Source organism: Bombina bombina, chromosome 5 (assembly GCF_027579735.1).
Source record: "Bombina bombina isolate aBomBom1 chromosome 5, aBomBom1.pri, whole genome shotgun sequence".
NCBI classification, from domain to species: Eukaryota; Metazoa; Chordata; class Amphibia; order Anura; family Bombinatoridae; genus Bombina; species Bombina bombina.
In genome coordinates, this window is record NC_069503.1 from 965,458,899 (window position 1) to 965,481,234 (window position 22,336).

Consider the following 22,336-nt stretch of genomic DNA (forward strand, 5'->3'; position numbering starts at 1 on the left):
CTTGCTTCTTCGGAGGCTATTTTTGGGAGAAAGGGTTTTTTACAGGCAGTGGTAACTTCCATTTAAGTACCTGCCTTGTCCCTCCCATCATCCGTGTACTTTAGCTTTGGTATTGGTATTCCATAAGTAATGGATGATCCGTGGACTGGATACACTTAACAAGAGAAAACATAATTTATGCTTACCTGATAAATTTATTTCTCTTGTAGTGTATCCAGTCCACGGCCCGCCCTGTCACTTTAAGGCAGGTAATTTTTTCATTTGAACTACAGTCACCACTGCACCCTATGGTTTTTCCTTTCTCTGCATGTTTTCGGTCGAATGACTGAATATGGCAGTTAGGGGAGGAGCTATATAGCAGCTTTGCTGTGGGTGGACTCTTGCAACTTCCTGTTGGGAAGGAGAATATATTCCATAAGTAATGGATGATCCGTGGACTGGATACACTACAAGAGAAATACATTTATCAGGTAAGCATAAATTATGTTTTTAAGGTTTGGGAAACTTTGCCCCTCCTGGTAGGAATGTATATCCCATACGTCACTAGCTCATGGACTCTTGCTAATATGAAAGAAATGAATTTATCAGGTAAGTTCTTACATAAATTATGTTTTTTCAGCTCCTCAAAAGTCTTAACAGATTTTCTGTCTTTATCTATTAAATATATTGTCCTATTTAAGCCGTTATTATGCCACCTACTAAAGACCGACAAATTTAAACCTGCTTGAAATTTCGGGTTTCCTATCAAAGGGAGATATTTCGAGTCTGTACTATTTATTGAAAGGGATTTAGTTAATTTCCACCACGCCTTAAGGGGGTTTGATATAGTTTTAAGTTATTTAATGCCTGCTGGCAGTTCCTTTGGTGAGGAGTGAACCAGGGCTATTGGAAGATATGGTTTGCATATATTTCATTCAAGCTCATTATTTAAAACGTAATTTTTGGAGAAGATCTAGTCCGTTACTATGCGGGCTAAAAAGCAAAAATTATAGGATCTTACGTTTGGTAATGCTAAGCCTCCAAATTCCCTTGGCATAGCAAGTTTGGTAAAATAAATCTTGGATCTTTTCCCCTGCCAAATAAATTGTCTAATTGAAGTGTTAATAGAGCGAACATCTTTTCTCTTGCAAGGTGTATCCAGTCCACGGATTCATCCTTACTTGTGGGATATTCTCATTCCCTACAGGAAGTGGCAAAGAGAGCACACAGCAGAGCTGTCCATATAGCTCCACCCCCCAGTCATTCTCTATGCCGGCTCTGGCAGCAGGGCCTCTCTACGGGAGGGTAAAGTGAATGTGGTGTTAGAGTTGTAGTTGTATATCTTCAATCAAAAGTTTGTTATTTTTAAATGGTACCGGTTTGTACTATTTACTCTCTGGCAGAAATGTGATGAAGAATTCTGCTGAGAGGAAAATGATTTTAGCATGTTGTTACTAAAATCCATTGCTGTTCCCACACAGGACTGAGGAGTACCAGAAAACTTCAGTTGGGGGGAACAGTTTCCAGGCTTAACTGCATTGAGGTATGTTTCAGTCATCTTTTTTCTAGTCAAGACAAGGTAATGCTAGAAGACTGACAAGAATCCCCATGTGGGAAGGGTAAGCCATGTTTCTGAGACTCTGTATAGAACTAAAGGCTTATTTAAGAGGGCTCAATAGGCTGGTTGACAATCGATTATTTTATTTAACAAAATACTCATTATAGACACTTTTAAAAACTTTTGGTGTGTTTTTTACGGGGTTTTTTCCACATGGCATTATTTTAGTCACCTATCTTGGGATTCTGAAGGCCTCACAACTCCGGAGTGGAGTGGGAGGGGCCTAATTTCGCGCCTCAGTTGCGCAGTTAATTCTGACAGATTGTCCATGCTGCTTCACATGGAGGGTCCAGAGACTGTTTGAGGACTTCAAGAGGCTTGCTTTTCCCAAAACTAATCCCTAAAGGCAGGTAGGGCCACAGCAGGCTGCTGTGGCAAAGTGCTGTAGTTTAATAAGCGGTTGTAGGCTTTAGACTGCTCCGGTTTGGGCATTAAAGGGTTAATCAGGCTGAAACTTGTTGTGCAATCATATCGAAGCATTAGGCACATACTGTGAAATTTTCAAGAGATTTGGTTCATTTTTCACCGTTTTGTAAAATTGTGTGCGCTTTTTATTTCTTAAAGGCACAGTACCGTTTATTTCAATTTGTGTTTTTTATTGATTAAAGTGTTTTCCAAGCCTGCTTGTGTATTATACTAATCTGTTAAACATGTCTGACACTAAGGAAAGGCCTTGTTCTATGTGTTCAGAAGCAATGGTGGACACTAATGTGTCTATACACTTTAAATATCATATTGTGTCACTTAAAAATATAGCCCTAGATGATTCTTTGACTGAAGGTAATGAGGATAGTCTGCCTTCCTCTCTCCATGTGTCATCACCAGTTACGCCCGCTCAAGCGATACCTAGTACCTCTAGTGCATTGGCACCTATTACATTGCAACAACTAGCGACAGTCATGGATAATTCCCTTGCGGCCTTTCTATCCAAACTGCCAGTTTTCCCTAAAAAGTGCGATAGCTCTGTTTTAAGAACAGATGAGGAGCAGTCGGAAGCTTTGGGAGGTTTATCTGATGTACCCTCACAACACTCTGAAGTAGGGGCGAGGGATGTGATGTCTGAGGGAGAAATTTCTGACTCAGGAAAGGTTTCTCAGTGGGCAGAATCAGATTCACTAGCGTTTAAATTTAAATTGGAACACCTCCGCGTACTGCTTAGGGAGGTTTTATCAACTCTGGATGATTGTGACCCTATGGTGGTCCCAGAGAAACTGTGTAAAATGGACAAATATCTAGTAGTCCCTTGTCCCTGTATACACTGATGCGTTTCCGATCCCTAAGAGGGTGGCGGATATTGTTGCTAGGGAGTGGGAGAGACCAGGTGTAACCTTTGTTCCCCCCCTATCTTTAAGAAAATGTTCCCCATAACTGATCCCAGGCGGGACGCGTGGCAGACGGTCCCTAAGGTAGAGGGGGCAGTTTCGACACTAGCCAAGCGCACAACCATCCCAATTGAAGACAGTTGTGCTTTTAAAGATCCTATGGATAAAAAGTTAGAAGGTTTACTAAAGAAAATATTTGTTCAACAAGGTTTCCTTCTCCAACCGATTGCCTGCATTATTCCTGTAACTACTGCAGCGGCTTTTTCGTTTGAGGCTCTGGAGGAGTCGCTCCAGAGGGAGACTTCATTTGACGAAGTCATGGATAGAATTAATGCTCTAAAACTGGCTAATTCTTTTATCACAGATGCCGCTTTGCAATTAGCTAAGTTAGCGGCGAAAAATTCTGGTTTCGCCATTATGGCGCGCAGATCGCTTTGGCTCAAGTCATGGTCGGCCGACGTTTCGTCCAAATCAAAATGACTAAATATCCCTTTCAAGGAAAGACCCTTTTTGGGCCCAAGTTGAAAGAGATTATTTTGGATATCACCGGGGGAAAGGGCCATGCTCTCCCGCAAGATAGGCCTTTTAAGGCTAAAAACAAGGCTAATTTTTGTTCCTTTCGCAACTTCAGGAGCGGTCCTGCTTCAACCTCTGCAACCACAAAGCAAGAGGGTATAGCTTCACAGCCCAAGGCAACCTGGAAGCCTTTGCAGGGCCGGAATAAGGGTAAACAGACCAAGAAGCCTGCAGCTGCTACTAAGACAGCATGAAGGGGTAGCCCCCGATCCGGGACCGGATCTGGTAGGGGGCAGACTCTCTCTTCGCTCAGGCTTGGGTGAGAGATGTTCCCGATCCCTGGGCATTAGAGATCGTTACTCAGGGATATCTTCTAGAATTCAAGGACTCCCCTCTAAGGGGAAGGTTCCACATTTCTCGTCTTGTCTACAGACCAGACAAAGAAAGAGGCGTTCTTACGCTGTGTAGAAGATCTACTCAAGATGGGAGTGATATATCCAGTCCCAATTACAGAACAAGGACTGGGTTTTTACTCAAACCTGTTTGTGGTTCCAAAAAAGGAAGGAACTTTCAGGCCAATCCTGGATCTAAAAATTCTAAACAAATTCCTAAGAGTTCCATCATTCAAGATGGAGACCATTCGAACAATCTTACCTATGATCCAGGAAGGTCAATATATGACTACCGTGGATCTAAAGGATGCGTACCTACATATTCCTATCCACAAAGATCATCATCAGTTCCTAAGGTTCGCCTTTCTGGACAAGCATTACCAGTTCGTGGCCCTTCCCTTCGGGTTGGCCACCGCTCCCAGAATTTTCCCAAAAGTGCTAGGGTCCCTTCTGGCGGTACTAAGACCGCGGGGCATTGCAGTAGCACCTTATCTGGACGACATCTTAATACAGGCGTCGTCTTTTCCCAGAGCCAAGGCTCATACGGAGATTGTTCTGGCCTTTCTAAGGTCTCACGGGTGGAAGGTGAACATCGAAAAAAGTTCTCTGTCCCCGCTCACAAGGGTTTCTTTTCTGGGAACATTAATAGACTCGGTAGAAATGAAAATATTTCTGACAGAGGTCAGAAAGTTAAAGCCTTTAACTACTTGCCGAGTTCTTCATTCCATTCCTCGGCCATCTGTAGCTCAGTGCATGGAGGTAATCGGATTGATGGTAGCGGCAATGGATATAGTCCCTTTTGCTCGAATACATCTCAGACCACTGCAACTGTGCATGCTCAAACATTGGAATGGAGATTATGCAGATTTGTCTCTTCAAATACAACTGGACCAGAAGACCAGAGATTCTCTTCTCTGGTGGTTGTCTCAGGATCACCTGTCTCACAGAATGTGCTCCCGCAGACCGGAGTGGATCATTGTAATGACCGACGCCAGTCTGTTAGGCTGGGGTGCGGTCTGGGACTCCCTGAAAGCTCAGGGCCTATGGTCTCGGGAAGAGTCTCTTCTCCTGATAAACATTTTGGAACTGAGAGCGATATTCAACACGCTTCAGGCATGGCCTCAACTAGCGGCGGCCAAATTCATCAGATTTCAGTCGGACAACATCACGACTGTAGCGTACATCAATCATCAGGGGGGAACAAAGAGTACCCTAGCGATGAAGGAAGTAACCAAAATAATCAGGTGGGCGGAGGATCACTCCTGCCATCTATCTGCAATTCACATCCCAGGAGTAGACAACTGGGAGGCGGATTTTCTAAGTCGTCAGACTTTTCACCCGGGGGAGTGGGAACTCCACCCGGAGGTTTTTGCTCAGCTGACCCAGTCTTCCAACTTCCGCTCTACGGATCCAGGTCCAGAGACCCCAAGGCGGCATTGATAGATGCTCTAGTAGCGCCTTGGTCCTTCAATCTGGCTAATGTCTTTCCACCGTTTCCCCTTCTCCCTCGTCTGGTAGCCAGAATCAAACAGGAGAAGGCTTTGGTAATTCTGATAGCGCCTGCGTGGCCACGCAGGACTTGGTATGCAGACCTAGTCGACATGTCATCTGTCCCACCATGGACACTGCCAACGAGGCAGGATCTTCTAATACAGGGTCCATTCAAGCATCCAAATCTAGTTTCTCTGCGGCTGACTGCTTGGAGATTGAACGCTTAATTCTATCTAAGCGTGGTTTCTCTGAATCAGTTATAGATACTCTGATCCAGGCCAGAAAGCCTGTCACCAGGAAAATTTACCATAAGATATGGCGGAAATATCTGTGTTGGTGTGAATCAAAGGGTTACTCAGGGAGTAAGATTAGAATTCCAAGGATATTGTCTTTTCTCCAAGAAGGATTGGAGAAAGGTTTGTCAGATAGTTCCTTAAAGGGACAGATATCTGCTCTGTCTATCCTTTTACACAAGCGTCTGGCAGCGGTACCAGACGCTGAAGCGTTTGCTCAGGCTTTAGTCAGAATCAAGCCTGTCTATAAACCTGTGGCTCCGCCATGGAGTCTAAATTTAGTTCTTTCAGTTCTTCAAGGGGTTCTGTTTGAACCTTTACATTCCATAGATATTAAGTTATTATCTTGGAAAGTTTTGTTTTTGGTAGCTATATCTTCTGTTCGAAGAGTTTCAGAATTGTCTGCTTTGCAGTGTAATTCACCCTATCTGGTGTTCCATGCAGATAAGGTAGTTTTGCGTACCAAACCTGGTTTTCTTCCTAAAGTTGTTTCTAATAGGAATATTAACCAGGAAATCATTGTTCCTTCCCTGTGTCCTAATCCATCTTCAAAGAAGGAACGGCTTTTACACAATCTTGATGTGGTTCGTGCCTTAAAATTCTATTTACAAGCAACTAAAGATTTCAGACAAACATCATCCTTGTTTGTTGTCTATTCTGGTAAGAGGAGAGGTCAGAAAGCGACTGCTACCTCTCTTTCCTTCTGGCTGAAAAGCATCATCCGATTGGCTTATGAGACTGCTGGGCAGCAGCCTCCTGAACGAATTACAGCTCATTCCACCAGAGCTGTGGCTTCCACATGGGCTTTCAAGAATGAGGCTTCTGTTGAACAGATTTGTAAGGCAGCGACTTGGTCTTCACTGCATACTTTTGCCAAATTTTACAAATTCGATACTTTTGCTTCTTCGGAGGCTATTTTTGGGAGAAAGGTTTTACAAGCAGTGGTGCCTTCCGTTTAGGTTACCTGTCTTGTTCCCTCCCTTCATCCGTGTCCTAAAGCTTTGGTATTGGTAACCCACAAGTAAGGATGAATCCGTGGACTGGATACACCTTGCAAGAGAAAACAGAATTTATGCTTACCTGATAAATTACTTTCTCTTGCGGTGTATCCAGTCCACGGCCCGCCTTGGCAATTAAGTCAGGTTAAAATGTTTTGTTTAAACTACAGTCACCACTGCACCCTATGGTTTCTCCTTTTCTCCTAACCTTTGGTCGAATGACTGGGGGGTGGAGCTAGGGGGGGAGCTATATGGACAGCTTTGCTGTGTGCTCTCTTTGCCACTTCCTGTAGTGAATGACAATATCCCACAAGTAAGGATGAATCCGTGGACTGGATACACCGCAAGAGAAAGTAATTTATCAGGTAAGCATAAATTCTGTTTTTCTAATAAAATTACTGGAACATTCTGAATGACATAAAGCAGCTTTGGAAGGAGAACCATTTTAAATAGTGCTGATTGACCAGAAATTGATAGCGGTAGATTATGCCAAGTTTTAAGTTTTTCTTTAATGTAGGTAAGCATCGGAGTTATATTTATTTTATATAGGTCTCCCAAGTTAATCGGGATATAAATCCCTAAATATTTAAAAGATTCTGTAACCACTCTGAAAGGGATATTTAAGGTAAGACTAGTGTTTTTCCTGAGCCAAAGTATTTCGGATTTTGATGCGTTTACCTTGTAGCCTGAAAAGGAGCCAAAATGGTCAGTTATTTGAAGAAGTTTTGGTATGTTTAGCTCAGATATATGAGTAGATCATCAGCATATAATCCAATTTTTATTTCATGCTTTCGGATTTTTATGCCATCAAGACACTTTCTTATCATAATTGCCAAAAGTTCAATAGCTACATCAAAGAGAAGCGGGGAGAGAGGACAACCCTGGCGCGTGCCCCTATTCAGTGCAATCGAGGGGGAGATGGTATTATTTATTATCAGTCTTGTATACGATTGATTATGTAAGTTTTCTATAAATTTGGGGAGATTGCCTCTGATCCCAAATTTTGTTAGAGAGCTTATTATGTGTTTAAAAATTACAGAGTCAAATGCCTTTTCTGCGTCAATTGACAGGATAGCCAGATCCGGGAGGTCCTCTCTCCCCTGCCACCAATGCAGGCAATTTCTGAATATATTCCATTGTAACAAGTAGTTCCCTAATTTTTGCCGCAGAGTTACGTTTGTTCAGGAATCCGGCTTGGTCCGTGTGAATTATTTTCGCTAGGATAGTCTGGAGTCTAGATGCTAAAATTGAGGACATAATTTTATAGTCTGAGTTTAATAAGGCAATTGGTCTATATGATTCCTTTTGCGTAGGATCTTTCCCACCTTTTAGAATCAGAGTCGATAATGAGGAGGAGAAAGAGGGTAAGACCGGTTTACCATTGATAAAGATATCATTGTACAGATTGCCCAGATAGGGTACTATCTCTGCTGATAAAATCTTATAAAACTCATTGGGTAGGCCATCTCTGACTTCAGTAGCTGCTTCCAATTATGTATTTAGATTCAATTTTAAACAACTTTCTCATTTACTTATATTCTCTAATTTGCTTCATTCTCTTTGTATTCTTTTTTGAAAAGTATACTTAGATAGGCTCAGGAGCTGAGAGCTAGATGCTGATTGGTGGCTGCACATGTATACCTCTTGCCATTGGCTTACCGATGTGTTCAGATAGCTCCCAGTAGTGCATTGCTGCTCCTTTAACCCAGGATACCAAGGAATAAAGCAACATTGATAGTAATAGTAAATTGGAAAGTTGTTTAAAAATCTGTCTTTCTAAATCATGAAATCATTTTTTTGGGTTTCAAGTCTCTTTAACTGTTTAACCCCCACAAAAGGGCTGACGAGTCACTGGTGATAAAATGATTGTCAGTATTGACTGTAAAAATAGCAGTGTTCTTTGCCAAGAGATAGAAATTTCCACAAGTGCACTAGTGACAAAGTAGTAAAAAAAATTGCATTTTCCTATAGTAACATATATTTTTTTCTGGCTGGTAAACCATACAGTACTTTTATTAATTTGTTTATTACGTATTTCTTATAGAAGTGTGACAGAGAAATTCCGTTCTGTAGACGATGCATTTCGGAGACAGCTGGAGTCCATTCTGGCAGCTCACCAGGCTGAGCTTATTAAACTGTCAAGGGATAAGCAAAGGGAAGTTGATTCTGCAAATGAAAAGGTAAGTATATGCCTTGTACCAAGCAATAGATAGATTATATAATGATGATCATACTAAGTAGAGTGAAATGTGTGGCAGTGATGCTAAAGCTATATCCAAATGAAAAATCTTTGCATCACGTATACATGTGTTAAGTAATGTTTGATAGTGTATATAAACAATTTTATTAGGGTGGGCATAGTTCTCCAGCAGGCAGCACTGAAGATATAATGTTGCCCACCAGTAATTTTTACCTGACCCTCCACTTCTCCAAACTGGTCACTTACATACAATCATATTCAGAACTGATGAATATATAGTCTTCTGGCCTTCTGAGGTAGTTACAGTCTCTTTTCAAGAGTCTGAATGTGGCAATAGTTTCACATATATTACCCTTACTGTCTATGCCAGTTAGGTTTTTGACAAACTGGAGTTAAGTAGGCTTTGTCTGAAGTTTGTTTACAGGTGAAGAAAGAGGTTTTACCCTTGTTCATCACACTCTACTGCAGGGGTCCAATCATTTTTTTGACCATAAGAACCATGCTTGCACCTGTATAGGATCAGGATCATGCTAGGCTGGCACCCCAGTATACTTTTAATTAGGTAATTCCCAGGAGAATTATGCACTGCAACCTCTTTGAAGATGCCCCTTCCTAATGTCCCACAATTAGGAATATTTTAAGGTGGCATCTCAGTGTACTCTCATTGTCTCTGCTCCATAATATATCTTGATAATCATGGTTTATGTTCCTTTATATTGGCAGGAATACAGGATATGGATTTATATGAATGCCTTGATATAATCTCTAAAAGCTTCTTTATGTATCAGTTTCACTGGGGTTTTTTGTTTTCTTATCTCAGAAGGCAGAGGGTCCTGGTCTATGTGCTATCCCAGTAGAGAAAATAAATCATCTACTAGTGTGAAAAGGTGTGTCCCTTAATTAATAGTAAAGACTAATAATTGGAATAATTCTTTAGACTCTCTTCTTAAGAGTTGTAATTTGAAAAGTGCCTCTAATACTGTGCTGGTTTCTCTTATAGAATTAGGAGGAAAGGTGTAAATTGTATTTATTTTTTTGCATTCAAAGTTTAATGTAAAAGGTAGTTAATATATAAATGACATAATGTTGTAATTTCTTTTTCCTGTCTCTAAGAATCTTGAAGGTGTAAATTTTAAGTTACCATTTTACAAATGTGTTTGTGATTGCAGATTTAAGGGGAATATTTAAATTATATGGTTTGATTCCAATCTATCAGATTGTGTTTATCTGCAGTTTTCTGGCTCCAGATACTTTTTCTCTTGTAAGATGTATAGAGTCCACGGATTCATCCATACTTGTGGGATATTCTCCTTCCCTACAGGAAGTGGCAGAGAGAGCACCCACAGCAGAGCTGTCTATATAGTTCCTCCCTTAGCTCCACCCCCCAGTCATTCTCTCTCTGCCTGCTTAACTGCTAGGAAGGGCAAAGTGAGTGTGGTGACTAAAAGATTTCCGTCAAACATCTTCATTGTTTGTTGTCTATTCTGGTAAGCGGAGAGGTCAAAAGGCTACGGCTACCTCTCTTTCTTTTTGGCTGCAAAGCATCATCCGTATGGCTTATGAGACTGCTGGCCAGCAGCCTCCTGAAAGAATTACTGCTCATTCTACTAGAGCAGTGGCTTCCACATGGGCTTTTAAACATGAGGCTTCTGTTGAACAGATTTGTAAGGCGGCGACTTGGTCTTCGCTTCATACTTTTTCCAAATTTTACAAATTCGATTCTTTTGCTTCTTCAGAGGCTATTTTTGGAGAAAGGTTCTACAAGCAGTGGTGCCTTCCGTTTAAGGAACCTGTCTTGTCCCTCCCTTCATCCGTTTCCTAAAGCTTTGGTATTGGTATCCCACAAGTATGGATGAATCAGTGGACTCTATACATCTTACAAGAGAAAACAGAATTTATGCTTACCTGATAAATTTCTTTCTCTTGTGATGTATCGAGTCCACGGTCCGCCCTGTCTATTTAAGACAGGTAGTATATTTTTATTTAAAAAACTTCAGTCACCACTGCACCCTATAGTTTCTCCTTTTTCTTCCTAGCCTACGATCGAATGACTGGGGGGTGGAGCTAAGGGAGGAGCTATATAGACAGCTCTGCTGTGGGTGCTCTCTCTGCCACTTCCTGTAGGGAAGGAGAATATCCCATAAGTATGGATGAATCCGTGGACTGGATACATCACAAGAGAAAGAAATGTATCAGGTAAGCATAAATTCTGTTTTTTCATAAAGTGGTGAAAGTCCACAAGCACATGTGGGATTATACACCAGCCCACTAGGAGGAGAATAAAAATACCCAACATTCCATTAGCTTTAATCCCTCCAGCTTCCCTTATCACCTCAGTCTTATTTTTTGCCTCCACGGGAGGTGAAAATTTGAAGTGCTTCAGATTCTTTGTTGATAGTTCTGAGACCTATTTGAAAACAATTACCCCCCCCCCCCCTCAAAGAGCCAGGAATAGGACAAAAGGGTGTATAGGAGTACAATAGGCAGTGAGAGTAATTCTGTCTTTACGACTTACCTGCCACATGTGTTTCTGGGATTTATCCTGCACCCTCCTCCTGTTGGCCTCGTTGTTGTACTCCTGACTCAGATCCTGGGTCAGTATCCTCTATCTAGGATGGGCTACTCTACTAGAATCCGGTCTCCTGCATCTAGGGAAGCACGGTAAAGTGGTTGCTGCCAGGTAAGTACACTGCTGCACTTATACTAGCAGGTAGTGCATCATACAAAAGGAACTAAACTACCTAACACAGAGAGGGAGCACAGGAGACAGTGTTTCTTCATTTATATATTAAGGGTATTTAAAGGGAAATGAAACCCAAATATTTTCTTTCATGATTTAGGTAGAACATACAATTTTAAACAACGTTCCAGTTTACTTCTATTATCAAATTTGTTTTATTTTCTTGGTATCATTTGTTGAATGAGCAGCAATGCACTTCTGGTTTCAAACTGAAGACATGAGTGAGCCAATGACAATCGGTATATATATGCAGCCACCAATCAGCAGCTAGAACTTAGGTTCTGAGCTTTCCTAGATAAACCTTTCAGCAAAGGATAACGAGAAAAGGAATCAAATTAAATAATTGAAGTAAATTGGAAAGTTTTTTTTTAATTGTATGTTCAGTCTAAACCATGAATGTTTAATTATGACTTTACTGTCACTTTAAGAAAGACTCAGATACAGAAGCTTAAACACCTTTTCACTTGGAATCTTTGTAGGGATCTTTCCTTAGTGCAGCCCTACCGCTTGTGATGCTGTTTTTTTTCCCTTTATTATGCAGGAGGGCTATGTTTTTAGTTATTGTATGTTTTTACATAACTGTTACAGCTTTTTTTTAATTTGTTTTGCTTCAGTGCCAGCACAACGGTCGTGCAACATTTCACTTTTTGGTGCCAGATCAATGTTCCCACCCTCTGTTTCTCTTAGAGTCAGTCACAGATTGGCAGCCGTCTTTGGCTAGTGCCTAGGATATCTAACCTGCTTGCTTTGTATTAGGAGGGTGTGAGCCATACGCTCCTTGCAACAGCAGTATGTGTATACATACTCCCTGACTCTTCATGCTTGTTCCACCCATATGCTGGAGCCTAGAGCACTGTTTACACAGCTTTCAGTGAGCATACACAGCCTCCTCTAAATCACAATACAGTACAGTCCACTAGATCTGTTGCTACTTCTTGTTGCAATTCATGTTTTTTTTTTTTTTTTCATGGATCCCACATGTGACAGCTTGTGGACTCTCACCACATTATGAAAGAAAACAAAAAATATGGTTACACGATTTAATTAATTTCGTTCACGTGATGAGAGTCCATGAGACACGTCCCAAATTTTTTATCATCATTTGGCGGCGAACATAAGATGGTGTTGAGAATAGAGTCTCCTAAACAGAAATATCAGGTGTAGCGTGTCTAGGAGAGGGGGGGGGGGATAAGAAGCAACTCGGATTTAGACAGATTGAGTTAGAGGTGGATCAAAGACATCCAAGAGGAAGTTTTTTAGATTTGGTTATTATAAGCATAAAAGTGGTACCCGAGCCCAAAGGAGGATTTATGTTTTCCAAGGATGGACATAAATATAGAAAAAAAACAAGATACCCAAGACAGAGCCTTGTAATGTTCCTACTGAGGAAGGCAAAATATCAGAAGTTATTCTGTTAAAGGAACCCCTAAATGAGCAGCTTGTTTTGGATGCCAAAAGAATGTAAGATTTGTAAAGAGAGGATGGTCAACTGTGTCAAAAGCAGCAGATAGATCCAGAAGTAAGAAGTAGTGATGACACCATTATATAATATTGTTTTGGATATTGGCAGGTTCAGCCATGCGATGTATAGACAATGACTTCAGCAATTACAATCAACCCAACCACAAGTTATCGACTAAATATCTACAACAAAATGGGCACATCGAATTAAAGGCACTTGATAAAGTTCAAGAACAGCCTTTTCTACATGTTTGTGAGTATTCCAAGATGATTTGGAATTAATCTGTTATGTGCAATACACTTTGAAATGGCCACTGACACCATTGTAGATGTATATATGAATATATGGTCTAGATTAATTAAACCTATATTCACAGCTATTGTACACTCCTACGTAGTGGGCAGGATGAAATGTCGTTTTGCAATCCCGTTCTTACTATCTTTCTTTGTATTTCATACTTGCATTTTCACAATTGCAAGTTATAGTATGTTCGTCTTCTTAAATGAGATTTGTATTATCAGGGTTTAACCATTTATTGTTCCACCTTGTTTATGGTCAATCGAGATTGTTTGAACAGGTTTTTACAGTAAACAAAGGTTCCAAAAACGTGTTTTGAATAAGCACGACTTGCAATATCTATAACCTTGTGTTACCATAGTCTTACAGTAAAAGATATCCAACAGAGAAGTTTGGAACATTTGCTGATTTACAGTATGAGAACTTTTAATCCCTTGCACCAACACAACATATATACAGTTGTGCTCATACGTTTACATACCCTGGCAGAATTTATAATTTCTTGGCCATTTTTCAGAGAATATGAATGATAACACAAAAACTTTTCTTTGACTCATGGTTAGTGATTGACTGAAGCCATTTATTATCAATCAACTGTGTTTACTCTTTTTAAATCATAATGACAACATAAACTACCCAAATGACACTGAACAAAAGTTTATATACCCTGGTGATTTTGGCCTGATAACATGCACACAAGTTGACACAAAGGGGTTTGAATGGCTATTAAAGGTAACCATCCTCACCTGTGATCTGTTTTCTTGTAATTAGTGTGTGTGTATAAAAGGTCAATTGGTTTCTGGACTCCTGTCAGACCCTTGCATCTTTTATCCAGTGCTGCACTGACATTTCTGGATTCTTAGTCATGGCAAAAGCAAAAGAATTGTCAAAGGATCTGCTGGAAAAGGTGGTTGAACTGTATAAAACAGGAAAGGGATATAAAAAGATATCCAAGGAATTGAGAATGCCAATCAGCAGTGTTTCAACTCTAATCAAGAAGTGGAAAATAAGGGGTTCTGTTGAAACCAAACCACAGTCAGGTAGACCAACTCAAATTTCAGCCACAACTGCCAGGAAAATTGTTCAGGATGCAAAGAAAACCCCACAAATAACATCAGGTGAAATACAGGACTCTATGAAAACATGTGGTGTGGCTGTTTCAATTTGCACAATAAAGGAGGCACTTGAAGAAAGATGGGCTGCAGGGTCGAGTCGCCAGAAGAAAGCCATTGCTATGCAAATGCCACAAAGTATCCCGCTTACAATACGCCAAAAAGCACAGAGACAAGCCTCAAACCTTTTGGCACAAAGTCATTTGGAGTGATGAGACCAAAATTTCAGCTTTTTCGCCACAACCATAAACGCTACATTTGGAGATGAGTCAACAAGGTCTATGATGAAAGGTACACCATTCCTACTGTGAAAAACGGAGGTGGATCACTGATGTTTTGGGGATTTGTGATCTACAAAGGCACAGGAAATTTGGTCAGAATTGATGGCAAGATGAATGCAGTATGTTATCAAAAAATACTGGAGGAAAATTTGCATTCATCAGCCCGGAAGCTGCATGGGACGTACTTGGACATTCCAACATGACAAAGATCCTAAACACAAGGCCAAGTCGACCTTCATTGGCAACAGCAGAATAAAAACTTTTGATCACAGTTATTTGGGTAGTTTCTGTTATCATTATGATTTAAAAAGAGTAAACAAGTAAACACAGTTGAACCATGAGTGAAAGAAAAGTTTTTGTGCTATCATTCATATTCTCTGAAAAATGGCCAAGAAATCATAAATTCTGCCAGGGTATGTAAACTTAGGAGCACAACTGTGTGTGTGTATATGTGTGGGTGTGTATATATATATATATATATATATATATATATATATGTCACAGCTTCAGGAAGCTCCAGCAGTCTTGGTTGTAGAGTTACAGCGGAGAGCTTCTCTTCATGACCTCCAGGCATCAGTCTTCATATGGTAACTGAGTACAATAGGTGCTCCGTTACCATATGAAGGCAAATTGGCAGATTGTTACAGACAGTGACACGGTCTGTGTCACTGTTCATAACGATCTCCGTAAGTGCCGGTGGGAAGGAGGGGGAGGCAGGTGGGTGTGGGTAGGGATGCTTGGGGCCCTACGCTACAGTAAATAAAGTTTGGAAGGGGAGGATGGGAAGCTACACTGTGGCAAAAGGGTTGAATGGGAGGGGGGCGACATATCTAATGATCACGGAGAGGGGGGAGGTAGGGGGCACCACTAGACTACAGAAAAAAATCTAAAATATACATAAACTGTGGCAGAGAGCTGCCCGTACCTAAGATACCCGACACTAGTAGGGGGAGAGAGTTAAACAGCTGTTTGGGGGGAATCAGGACGGTAGGAAGTTTGAACCCTTCCTTACAGGGCAGGGGGGAAAAATAATTTCTTTTAGAAGATACGATGAGTCCACGGATTTCATCCTTGTGGGATATCGCCTCCTGGTCAGCAGGAGGAGGCAAAGAGCACCACAGCAGAGCTGTATATAGCTCCTCCCCTCCCTCCCACCCCAGTCATTCTCTTTGCCTGTGTTAGTGATAGGAAGAGGTAAAATGAGGTGTTAGTTAGATTCTTTAATCAAGAGTTTATTATTTTTAAAATGGTACCAGTTAGTGCTATTTTACTATAGGGTGTAGCCATATTCCTTGTCAACCTCTAGAGTAGAGCTACAGGGGGCTTTAGAGCAATGGGAACTGGTGGGACTTAACTCTCACTGCGCCTCCCATGTTAGTGCTGCCCTTCAGATGCGGATGGTCTTAGCAGATATTAACTATGGCCCTTCTGTGTCCACAGAGCTGCAGGAGGGAGAAGACCTCTTGATGCTGTGAGACTTCTCATGCTGTCGCTCAGCACAGAGGTAAGTGCAGTCTTTTACTTTCTGGGACACTTGCTACCTTAGAATGGACTTTGCACTTCTGATCTGTTGGGGAACAAGGGCTCTCTGGGTAGGGCTGCTTTCTGTAACAGTGTGTGAGAGTTTTCATGGGAATGTCAACCGACACAAGATGTTTACATTATGGAGCTAATATATTTATTTGGCCTAATGTATGTTAACAGGATGGGGCTTGTATAGGTCACTGCTATAGTGTGCTTATACGTTTTGATGCTGGGAGTGTGTTACCAGAGTCTTGCTATAAGACTCTGGTTTACGGCTGTGTTTTGTTTTATGATCCGGTCTTTTTGAGACTTCTGTTAGGGAAGCGGATTTTCAATGGCCGATGCGACGCCCATGATGGGCGGGTCTTCCTTTGTCTCGTTTGCCTTTCGTTGCCGCGCAGAGTTTATCATTGCGGAAGTCCCAGCTGCTGAAGATCACTCTGCGAATAATGCCACGACTGCATGGATGAAAGTTAAGCAAGCGGTTTTTGGCGTTTGTGAGCTACATTCCGGTTCAGTTCCTAAGTGTGGTCGGAGGACCGTAGGGGCAAGTAGGCACCTCAGCAGAGCTGTTGTGGCGAGGTGCTAGATTATATTTCATCCTAATGGTACTTTTTTCAGTGTAACTGACATATGTTAATACTTTTTTATTTTTAAAGGCACAGTATCTGGTCAGGTTTAAAATATTCTGATGGATTTTTTAGTCGGTGCTGATATTTATATACTGTTTGGCTATAAATTGAAAGCCTGTAATTTAAAGACCAAATTGCTTCTTGCTTTCTATTGTCATGGATTCAGGTGATATCCAGACTGTATTATGTTCTATGTGTTTGGATGCCACTGTGGAACCTCCTGCTCATTTTTGTCCCTCATGCATTGAGAGGGCCTTACATTTTAGAGACAAAATTATTTTTGACAAATTTTTGCCTAAGGCGGATGCTTCTCAAGAGTCTACAGATGAGATGCAGAGTATGCTGCAGCTTTCTCCCCAGGCGTCACAGCCCTTAACGCCCGCTCAAGCGGGACCTTGTATTTCACCAGTTTTTGCAGCTTTTACATTTAAAGACATAGCTGCAGTGATGTCCTCTACACTTTCTGATGCATTAGCTAATTTTCTTATATTGCACAGCAAGCGTTCAAGACAGGACAACTTCGTAGTCAATTCAGCCTCTGATACTATGATGGCGATTGCGGAAGTACCCTCCCGGGGTTCTGAGTTGGAGGGTACTGAGGTACTCTCCGAAGGTGAACTTTCTGAATCAGGGAGTATTTTACCTCTGACTGATTCTGATGTATTTTCTTTCAGGTTTAAGCTTGAGCACCTCCGTTTATTACTGAGGGAGGTGTTGGTTACTCTGGATGATTGTGACTCAATAGTGGTCCCTCCAGAAAAATTGAGTAAGTTGGACAGATACTTGGAAGTTCCATCTTATATGGATATCTTTCCAGTCCCAAAGAGGACTTCAGAGATTATTGCAAAAGAATGGGAGAGACCAGGTATTCCCTTCTCTCCTTCTCCAGTTTAAAAAAAAATGTACCCTATAGCCTACGCTATTAGAGATTCTTGGCAGATGGTCCCTAAAGTTGAGGGTGCTGTTTCTACTATGGCCAAGCGTACTACTATTCCTATTGAGGATAGTTGTGCATTTAAGGACCCTATGGATAAGGAATTGGATGCTCTCCTTAAGAAAATTTACGTTCATCAGGGATTCCTGTTGCAACCTGCGGCTTGCATTGTCACAGTCACCAGTGCGGCCGCTTATTGGTTTTATGCTCTGGAAGAGTCTCTTAAGACTGAGGCTCATTTGGAAGAGATACAGGATCAGATTAAAGCTCTTAAATTAGCTAATTTGTTTTTCTCTTGTTAAGTGTATCCAGTCCACGGATCATCCATTACTTATGGAATATATTCTCCTTCCCAACAGGAAGTTGCAAGAGTCCACCCACAGCAAAGCTGCTATATAGCTCCTCCCCTAACTGCCATATTCAGTCATTCTCTTGCAAGCCTCAACATAGATAGGAGGTCGTGAGAGTCTGTGGTGATTTATACTTAGTTTATTCTTCAATCTAAAGTTTGTTATTTTTAAATGGCACCGGAGTGTGCTGTTTATCTCAGGCAGTATTTGGAAGAAGCACCTGCCTGCGTTTTTCTATGATCTTAGCAGACGTAACTGAGATCCATTTGCTGTTCTCACACATTCTGAGGAGTGAGGTACTTCAGAGGGGGAATGGCGTGCAGGTTTTCCTGCAGATAAGGTATGTGCAGTAAAATATTTTTCTAGGAATGGAATTGACTAAGAAACTACTGCTGATACCGAAGTAATGTAAGTAAAGCCTTAAATGCAGCGATAGCGACTGGTATCAGGCTTATTAATAGAGATACATACTCTTATAAAAATGTGTTTTAAAACGTTTGCTGGCATGTTTAATCGTTTTTTTAACATACATTGGTGATAACACTGTAATGTTGGTATAGCCTTAAATGCAGTAAAAGCGACTGGTATCAGGCTTATTAATAGAGATACATACTCTTGTAAAAATGTGTTTTAAAACGTTTGCTGGCATGTTTAATCGTTTTTTAACATATGTTTGGTGATAAAACTTATTGGGGCCTAAGTTTTTTCCACATGGCTGGCTTAAATTTTGCATAGAAACAGTTAACTGAAGCTTCCCACTGTTGTAATATGAGTGGGAGGGGCCTAATTTAGCGCTTTTTTGCGCAGTTAAAATTACAAAATGAATTATCCAGATTCCCTCAGCAGTCCCATGAATACTACAGGACATTTCTAAAGGGCTAAAAAGACTTCCAAAATCGTTTATAGGGAAGGTAATCCACAGCTCTGCTGTGGCAGTTTTGTTGTGTCTGTTTTTAAAAACGTCTATGTCGTTTTTTTTATCTGTTTTTTGCATTAAGGGGCTAATCATCCATTTGCAAGTGGGTGCAATGCTCTGTTACCTTATTACATGTACTGTAAAAATTTCGTTTGTTTTACTGCCTTTTTTCACTGTTTTTCAAATTTTGACAAAATTTGTTTCTCTTAAAGGCACAGTAACGTTTTATATATTTGCTTGTTTACTTGATTTAAAGTGTTTTCCAAGCTTATTCGTCCCATTATTAGTCTGTTCTAACATGTCTGACATAGAGGAAGCTCTGTGTTCATTATGTTTTAAGGCCATGGTGGAACCCCATCTTAGAATGTGTACCAGATGTACTGATTTCATGTTAAACAATAAAGATCATTTTTTGTCTTTAAAAACATTATCACCAGAGGATTCTGTCGTGGGGGTAGTTGTGCCGACTAACTCTCCCCACGTGTCAGACCTTTTGACTCCCGCTTTAGGGACTCACGCTCAAATGGCGCCAAGTACATCAAGGGTACCCATAGCGTTTATTTTACCAGGGGATTCTGTCGAGGGGAAAGTTATGCCGATTAACTCTCCCCACGTGTCAGACCCTTCGACTCCCGCTTCAGGGACTCACGCTCAAATGGCGCCAAGTACATCAAGGGCGTCCATAGCGTTTATTTTACAAGACATGGCAAAGGTGGTGAATAATACTCTGGCAGCAGTATTAGTCAGACTACCTGAAATTAAAGGAAAGCAGATAGCTCTGGGGGTAGATACAGAGCATACAGACGCTTTAAGAACCATGTATGATACTACCTCACAATATGCTTAGTCTGTGGGTGATTTTTTTTTTTTTTTTTTTGACTCAGGGAAGATGACTTAACCTGATTCTGATATTTCTACATTTAAAATTTATGCTTGAGAACCTCCACTTGTTGCTCAGGGAGGCTTTGGCTGCTCTGAATGAATGTGTACAATCGCAGGGCCAGAGAAATTGTGTAGACTGGATAAATAATATGCAGTGCCGGTGTGTACTGATGTTTTTCCAATACCTAAAGAGGTTTACTAAAAAAAAAAATTTTTAATAAGGAATGGGATAGACCAGGTGTGCCATTCTCTTCCCCTCCTATTTTTTAGAAGAATGTTTTCTAATAGTTACCACCACGGGACTTCTGGCAGACAGTTCCTAAGGTGGAGAGAAGAGTTTCTACTCTAGCTAAGCGTACCACTACCTCTGGCGAGGACAGTTGTGCTTTTTAGATCCAATGGATAAAAAATGTTTATTCAACAGGGTTTTATCCTGCAGCCCCTTGCATACATTGCTTCTGTCACTGCTACTGCAGCGTTCTGGGTTGAGTCTCTTGATGAGGCTTTACAGTTAGCGACTCCATTGGATGAATATATTTGACAAGCTTATGCTAGCCAATTCCTTTGTTTTCTGATACCTTTGTTCATTTGACTAGACTAACGGCTAAGAATTCTGTTTTTTACTATACTGGCGCACAGAGCGCTATGGCTTATATCATGGTCAGCTGTCGTGACTTTAATAAATAAGCTACTTAACTTCCCTTCAAGGGGCAGACCCTATTCGGGCCTGGTTTGAAGGAGATTATTACTTATATCACTGGAGGAAAAGGTCATGCCCTTCCTCAGGATAGGAATCAAGGGCCAAAAAAGGTCTAATTTTCGTGCCTTTTAAAACTTCAGGGCAGGTGTGGCATCCACTTCCTCTAAGGCAAAACAAGAGGGAATTTTTGCTCAGTCCAAGGCGGTCTGGAGACAATTGGATCTGGAACAAAGATAAGCAGGCCAAGGAGCCTGCTGCTGCCTCTAAGGCAGCATGAAGGAACGGACCCCTATCCGGTAACGGATCCTATAGGGGGCAGACTTTCATTCTTCGCCCGGGCGTGGGCAAGAGATGCCCAGGATCCCTAGGCATTGGAATTTATATCCCAGAGATATCTTCTGGATTTCAAAGATTCCCCCCCAAAAAAAGGGGAGATTTCGCCTTTCACAATTATCTGCAAACCAGATAAAGAAGGAGGCATTCTTACATTGTGTATGAGATCCATCCAGTTCTAAGAGAGGAACAGGGACAGAGTTTTTACTCAAATCTGTTTGTGGTTCCCAAGGTGAGGGAATCTTCAGACCTATTTTGGATCTAAAGATCTTAAACAAATTCCTCAGAATTCCGTCATTTAAGATGGAAACTATTCGTACCATCTTAACTATGATCCAGGAGAGTCAATAGAGGACTACAATGGATTTGAAGGATGCTTATCCTCACATTGTGATGCATAAAGATCACCTTCGTTTTTCAGGTTTGCCTTTCTAGACAGGCATTACCAGTTTGTAGCTCTTTCCTTTGGGATATTTACAGCCCCAAGAATCTTTATGGAGGTTCTGGGGTCGCTTTGGCGGTCCTTAGGCCGCGGGGCATAGAAGTGGCCCCTTAGTTAGACGACATCCTGATACAGGCGTCAAACATCCAAATTGCCAAGTCTCATACGGACGTAGTACTGGCATTTCTGAGATCACATGGGTGGAAAGTGAACAAGGAAAGAGTTCTCTATCCCCAATCTCAAGGGTTTCCCTCCTAGGGACTCTGATAGATTCTATAGAAATTAAAATTTACCTGACGGAGTCCAGGTTGTCAAAGTTTCTAAATTTCTGCCGTGTTTTTCATCCCATCCGCGCCCTTCGGTGGCTCAGTACATGAATGAAATCGGCTTAATAGGTAGCGGCAAGGGACATAGTACCGTTTGCACGTCTACATTTCAGACCGCTGCAACTATGCATGCTCAGTCAGAGAAACGGGGATTACACAGATTTGTCCCCCTGTTGAACCTGGACCAAGAGACCAGAGATTCTCTTCTCTGGTGACTATGTCGGGTCCATCTGTCCAAGGGTATGACCTTCCGCAGGTCAGATGGGACAATTGTTACAATGGATGCCAGCCTTTTAGGTTGGGATGCAGTCTGGAACTCCCTGAAGGCTCAGGGATAGTGGACTTAGGAGGAGACCCTCCTTCTAATAACTATTCTGGGAGCGATATTCCATGCTCTTCAGACTTGGCCTCAGTTAGCAACTCTGAGGTACATAGTCGGACAATATACACGACTGTGGCTTACATCAGCCATCAAGGGGGAACAGAAGTTCCCTAGTGATGTTAGAAGTCTTACAATAATTCACTGGACAGAGACTCACTCTTGTCTATCAGCTATCCATATCCCAGGTGTTGAGAACTGGGAGGTGGATTTTCTA

At 41.4% G+C, this 22,336-nt stretch overlaps 1 protein-coding gene across 1 annotated transcript in view; it reads left to right on the plus strand.

The window, feature by feature from the left end:
* LRRCC1 (leucine rich repeat and coiled-coil centrosomal protein 1) overlaps positions 1-22,336 on the plus strand; it is a 418,892-nt gene that overhangs the window by 391,324 nt on the left and 5,232 nt on the right. The window contains exon 15 of the mRNA XM_053715905.1: positions 8,654-8,789. Coding sequence (XP_053571880.1) covers positions 8,654-8,789 — 136 coding nt within the window. The remainder of the gene's footprint in view (positions 1-8,653; positions 8,790-22,336) is intronic.